The following is a 6874-nucleotide window of genomic DNA, read 5'->3' as shown; positions in this document are numbered from 1 at the left end:
TCAGTAAATTTGTCTATTGTGTCTTCTGTGGGCAATTAGGGCACATGGGCTACATAATATTTTCTATGGATTTGGCACCCACAATGAAAGCAGCCATTTTTACATCAAGTTATTTAGTGAATTAATTGGCCACCATTTAGACATATGAAGATGAGTCTACAAATTGGCTGCGTCCTATGTGGGTCACGCGGTGGGAAAACTACACCCTGGACCGGAGAGTTGGGATAAAGAATTCTATTGGCCTATTTACATGGGTATAAAACACTGTATGATGGATGTCTGATTGATCTTGCAATTTTTTTTTTTAGTTTGTTACAAAATGTAATGTTATGTACTTCTCTGATACAAAATAATGGCTTGTTACAAAGGAAAGTGTGACCTTTACACAAAAACACAGAAATTGCCTTTTCGTTTTTCTTGACAGCGGACCTTCAACCATGACGGCCGAAAACTTCAGTGCTACAACAGTGTCCAAAAGATATTACACAAAATGACTCGTAAAAAGTGCATTTTTATGCTTTGCAGTTGGCAGCAATATAGAAATACCTTCTAAACAATTAAAAATATATATATAAATCTATAATTAAAACAGCATGTGGAAGATTTCCGATAAATTAACAGGAAAGCAGTTTCCTTATATCCCATGATTTAAAAAAACAAAAAAAACACAATTAAATTAAAATCAATAGTCGGCCATGTATTTTCCTGTAAGAAAAAAAGAAAAAAAAACACATTACTAAATGTTTACTTCCGGTATGACAAATAAGATTATTACTTAAGAATGCACATGTGCAATGAATAACAGACCTTCAAGTTAACATAGGGCCATTCTCACACTGACGTCCAGAAATCTAAAGCTGAAAGTTGGATTTCTGCTGCAGATTAGATAACAGATCTGCACAAGGATTTTGCAGAATAGTAATTCAATGGAGCTATTTGGCACCATCAGAGCACGTGTATCCTGAGTCTTTTGGCAGAATTTTTGGAGCTGAAACTCACCAGAATTTTTTTTAAGAAGGGTCTGGAGAGTTTCCGCTCAGTTTCTGGTCCAAAAGTACCTAACCCCCCCTCCCCAGTGTGCACATACCCTTAGGGTACGTTAACACATGGCGTAATTGCAGTGTTTTATACAGGGTGGGCCATTTATATGGATACACCTAAATTAAATGGGAATGTTTGGTGATATCAACTTCCTGTTTGTGGCACATTAGTATATGAGAGGGGAAAACTTTTCCAGATGGGTGGTGACCATGGCGGCCATTTTGAAGTCGGCCATTTTGGGTCCAACTTTATTTTTTTCAATGGTAAGAGGGTCATGTGACACATCAAACTTATTGAGGAAGATACAAGATGTGCAGCATCTGAAAGAACGGATACTGGAAGCCTGTGCTAGCATTCCTTCTGCGGTGTTGCTATCAGTGTGTCAAGAGTGGGAGAAGAGGGTTGCATTGACAATCCAACACAATGGGCAGCACTTTGAACACATTTTATAAGTGGTCATAAACTTGTAAAAAAAACTCATGAAAGAATAAAGTTACGTTAAAACCAAGCAACACCACTGTTTTTCTTATGAAATTCTCAATAAATTTGATGTGTCACATGACCCTCTTCCCATTGAAAAAAATAAAGTTGGATCCAAAATTGCCAACTTCAAAATGTCCGCCATGGTCACCACCCATCTGGAAAAGTTTTCCCCCTCCCATATACTAATGTGCCACAAACAGGAAGTTGATATCACCAAACATTCCCATTTAATTTAGGTGTATCCATATAAATGGCCCACCCTGTAGTACCTGAAAAATGAATGAGATTTCTAAAACCTCATGCACATGCTGCTTGTTTTCCCCCTTGTGTATTTTAACCATCAAAGCATTTGTTTTTTTAAATCTGCGGTATGTCAATTCTTTTGGAACTTTTTCAGAATTTTTCAACTATTCAAATAAAAACAAAAAGCTTCAAAAACACGCATATAGATGTAAAAAAAAAAAGTGTATTGTACGCAGTGTTTTTCCTGCCAACACTTTTTTGGTGTAGAAAACTTAGCTTTGATTTTGCCACGTGTGAACATACCCTAACACTGCAGTACAGGTAGCGATAATGAATAATGATGTGAATTGAGTGTGTCTGATGGGGTATCGCATCCTAATCTGTCCCTAAATTTTGTCTGGATCCTGAATATGATCTACTAATGAAATGACCTAATAATTTGTAAAGTAATTATTCTCATAAAGGAAAGAGACAGAAAAATATGTAAAATTGTTACTCAAGGTTCACAAAGATAAAAGAGAATTGTACCTGTGCCAAACCTCCTCTTCACTAAAGAAAGACGATAGCCCGTTCCAACAAGCTCAATGTCCACTCCAGACAAGGTCCCTCCATCACTCATGAACTGTACAGCCAGCGTGCTCGGGTTACTGGGACCCTCCGAGACATCAAATTTTGCCCTGAGCGATCCTGATCCTGTAATATTACTCAAGATTAAATGCAAACAAACGTGGTAGCCACAACCCTCACACCGACTACATGAAAAGGTGGAGGTGATATTTTACATGTACACTATATAAATAATATATTTTTATATAAAACTATATAGTGGAAAGTTGCCTAAGGCAAACCCCCTGAACTGTGTGTAGCTTTAATAACGTGCTGTTTTTATATGTCAGCGTGCACAACCCACCAAACACATCTATACAAGATGGGTAAGTGCAAGCTCAGGAACAAGGTCACAGCCTTTAGATATTGTGTAAAGAATACAGGACCGATCATCTAACTCCACTGTTTATTACGGGACACTGTGTAATAAAATACCCACCCCGACCCAGGATTCGGTACTCACCTCCATTTTCAGACTTTTCTGAAATCACAGACATTTTCCAAAAGGCTTTCATTTGTTCTGCATTCCTAGAAGAGAAGTAACTCCCCTGATCAAAGCCAAAATTTAGAACATAAAAGAGGTGACAAAGGCAATAAATAAGTTGTGTGTGGAAAATGAGAGTTTACAGGCTTCACTCAATACAGTTTTCCAATACGCTGCTGTCTTCTTACATGAAGCGGGGAGAGGTAAAGACTGCAGAGATGGGAGTGACTGCTCTTGTAATAAAATATTACCATCACTAGACCCTTGATCTGTCATAGCTCCTTTACCACTCTATCTGCCAACAACCATCCAAAGTGCACGGCTTTAAAAGGACCTGTCAATTGCCAAAAATATTTCAGGGGAACCTTTCAGTCAATTTATGGTGTCTAAACAGCGGGCAGCATGAATCACTGCTACAGAGGTTATACCCATGTACACGCCAGGGAGAAACCTGTCAATCACCTACAGCGGTGCTGGGAAGAGCCGGCCAGTGGCAGCAACATCCTAGTCTGGTCTCCAGCCGGATCTTTAAAGTATACCTTCTCTGAAACACCGGGACATTTCAGAGAATAATATACCTGACTGAAATCATTCAACCAGGCTGCAATTCCCGATGCCCACAGTTTGGGCAGCATGAAATGCCTGACTGGTTCCCTTTAAATTACTGACCTGATAATGCACAGGGCACTGCCATAGACTCTGGGTTATATCTGTAATCTACCTGACCTTTTACCTGTTTATAAAGGTTTTTTTTAGCCTGTTTATATACAGGGAAGAGTTGGCCATATCTCAGGACTGGAGAGGCGTAGAAACAGAAGAAATTAACACTAGATTTAGGAAAACGGTAGCATTTACACCAGGTACATACAAACCGTAGTTATGGCAGTGACAGGTTCTCTCTAAGGTACAGTATATAGTGAGCCATCGGCACTAAATTGTCAAATATCTCACGTTGGTCACATAGGAGTACGAAAAGGCAAAGAACTTGGCTACAGCTGAAGACTTGAGACAACTCAAACAGACTGGTCGCAATGGATGTTTTAATAGTCAACTCCATTAAAAAATGATTGTTCTAAGTAGCAACCAATCTTTTCCCCAGCATCTGCCATCAAAGGAGAGTAGAGGTTCTTCCATACACAGAAGTGCTGTTGATTATGACATTTATGCTTTGTGTATGGACAGCCTTACATCCCACAATCACTAATGTTTCTATCCATAGAGAATTCACTGAGACTATGTAAAGGTGAGGGAGTGTCATAGCAATACACGACTGTAGGCCATTGCTTGCACATAATTTTCCAAGCCTATACTTAGCCATAGATCATGGACGAAAACAGAAAACAGTCGCTTGCAGTGAAGTCCAAATTTGATGTCAGATTAAATAAATTTTCACACAGGAATTTAGACCATTTGATAATTTGTAAGACATTGGTAACTTGTAATAATTCCTCGCGCATCATAAGACAATTTGAAAACAAAAAGGTTGGAAGACCTGAATTATATCACAAATTTTGGAAAAGTTGGAATCTATCTCAAGATTAAATCCAATTAGAAAATCAATAAATAATTGGCTAATATATACTTAATTTTAATTCATGACATTCGAGGCTTCTTTGAGACACACACAATATATATATTAGAAAATGTTGTGAATTAAGGCAAGTATGCAGATGGTAAAGTATGTGAGAGTGGGAGGAGATAATGGCCCCTAAGGTAGACGGGTATGTCTCTAGCATAGCTGGCAATGGAAATTCAATATTCTGTGTCATATAGATATGAACACCATCCATCCATATATCTGTGATCGGGGAACATAATTGATTCAGTGGGATCAAGTGCCAGGAGTTTTGTCCGTGGGAAACCATAAAAATTTAATAACCCAAATTCTGGATATATAATAGTAGTGTTTGGTGCGTCTAGGATGGTTAAGCATGCTCGGAAACAAGGCGGCCATATTATTCCACTAGGGAAAATGTTATAAATTAGTATTATGAATTAGCACCAATGTCTCCTTGCATACAATTAGCCACCCTCCTCCTCTCATCTGACCATGGGGGAGAGTTGAGGTGTGTGGATGAGACCCCTCTATAACAACTAAAAACGGTCAGATCCACAAAAGTGAATTATAGTTACGTGCAGCGCGTGGGCAGTGTTCGTGAATATATAAGATAGGAGTTCAATGTATTAGCTTTCCTTATCCCTCACATTTTCACTTTTTCCTATTATGTGAATTACTATTTCTAAAGTCAAACATTGTAATCTTTATGTATGTTTACAAATTTAAATAAAATATTATAAAAAAATAAGACTCTTTAATGAAGATATTGAAAATCCTTCTTACCATACTGCGGTGGGAATAGACTGCATGTTTGTAACACCGCCATCCACTGGAACCATAACCTGGATGTTTGATAACGCACTGGGCACTGCCATAGACTCTGGGTTATATTTGTAATCTAGTCTAACATCGGTAGTGTCAGCATTACACTTCCAGTATGTGGCCAGGTTGAGAGGAGTGGACTGGATCCCATTTGATGACACCTAGAATGAGAAGACACAGTTTCAGCTACCTGCCATAACAGTTCATGTGAAATGTTTTATGTAAGCAACAATGAATGAAGGCAACGAGACTATGTAAAGATCTTCAAGCTAACCTGCAAACAGGCAACACACTATTAATAGTGCTTGGCCCGTTTAATCATTAGTAGGTGTCCAGCCTATGGCCGCCATGCGATTGTGCCTTATAGGAAGGCTTTGACATACAGGTTATGTGCAACTAGTTGTACGTTGTTGGAGAACAGGGGTCCCCGATCTTCCATGTAAATGGAGTAGAGGCCAGCCACTCTGTAAGTAGCTGCCTTTCATGTAGGGGACTGACTGAGAGCGCAGAACATAGTTATCATCGCCTGCAGGAATGTAAAAGGGGTAACACCAATCTCATGACTGATTGGTAGAGATGAGCGAACAGAAATGTTCGACGTTCGTACTGAACAATTACTGTCTGGTGATATGTGCTGAACACGGACTTTCCCTGGAAGGAGAAGAGAGAGGAGGAGGAGGACGAGGGAGAAGAGAGAGGAGGAGGACGAGGGAGAAGAGAGAGAGGAGAGGAGGAGAGAGAGAGAGAGGAGAGGAGAGGGAGAGAGAGAGGAGAGAGGGACGAGGGAGAAGAGAGAGGAGGAGGAGGACGAGGAGAAGAGAGAGGAGGAGGAGGACGAGGGAGAAGAGAGAGGAGGAGGAGGACGAGGGAGAAGAGAGGAAGAGAGGAGGAGGAGAGAGAGGAGAGGAGAGAAGAGAGAGAGGAGGAGGACGAGGGAGAAGAGAGAGGAGGAGGAGGACGAGGGAGAAGAGAGAGGAGGAGGAGGACGGGGGAGAAGAGAGAGGGAGGAGGAGGGACGGGGGAGAGAGAGAGAGAGGACGGGGAGAAGAGAGAGGAGGAGGAGGACGGGAGAGAGAGAGGAGGAGGACGGGAGGAGAAGAGGAGAGAAGAGGAGGAGGAGGAGAGAGGAGAGAGAGAGGAAGGAGGACGAGGGAGAAGAGAGAGGAGAGAGGAAGAAGAGAGAGGAGAAGAGGACGAGGGAGAGAGAGAGAGGAGGAGAGGACGAGGGAGAAGAGAGAGGAGAAGAGACGAGGGAGAAGAGAGAGGAGGAGAGGACGAGGGAAGAGAAGAGGGAGAGAGAGGAGAAGAGGAAGGAGAAGGAAGAGGACGAGGGAGAAGAGAGAGAGGAAGAGACGAGGAGAAGAGAGGAGGAGAGAGAAGAGGAGAGGGGAGAAGAGAGAGGGAGAGAAGAGAGAGAGAGGAGAAGAGAGAGAGAAGAGAGAGGAGAGGGAGGAAGAGAGAGGGAGAGGGAGGAAGAGAGTGAGGGAGAGAGAGAGGAAGAGGGGAGAGAGAGAGGAAGAGGAGGAGAGGGGAGAGGAGATTTTAAAGAGAGAGGAGAGAGAGAGGAAGAAGAGAGAGAGAAGAGAGAGAGGAGGATAAGAAAGAGGGAGACCCCCTTAGGGGGGTTGGGAGGGGAT

General features: G+C 41.6%; 1 protein-coding gene across 5 annotated transcripts in view; it reads right to left on the bottom strand.

The window, feature by feature from the left end:
• Positions 1–656: 656 nt before the first annotated feature.
• FCHO2 (FCH and mu domain containing endocytic adaptor 2) overlaps positions 657–6874 on the bottom strand; it is a 167120-nt gene continuing 160902 nt past the window's right edge. For all 5 annotated transcript variants that reach the window (XM_073679650.1, XM_073679676.1, XM_073679659.1 and 2 more), the window contains 4 exons: positions 5199–5398; positions 2837–2901; positions 2296–2460; positions 657–705 (listed from right to left, as the gene is read on the bottom strand). In XM_073679650.1, coding sequence (XP_073535751.1) covers positions 683–705; positions 2296–2460; positions 2837–2901; positions 5199–5398 — 453 coding nt within the window. In that variant the 3' untranslated portion in view covers positions 657–682. The remainder of the gene's footprint in view (positions 706–2295; positions 2461–2836; positions 2902–5198; positions 5399–6874) is intronic.

This window comes from Phyllobates terribilis, unplaced genomic scaffold (assembly GCF_046119375.1).
Source record: "Phyllobates terribilis strain yellow unplaced genomic scaffold, ASM4611937v1 Scaffold_1__5_contigs__length_1240528914, whole genome shotgun sequence".
NCBI classification, from domain to species: Eukaryota; Metazoa; Chordata; class Amphibia; order Anura; family Dendrobatidae; genus Phyllobates; species Phyllobates terribilis.
This window is presented reverse-complemented; position numbering and strand designations above follow the sequence as displayed.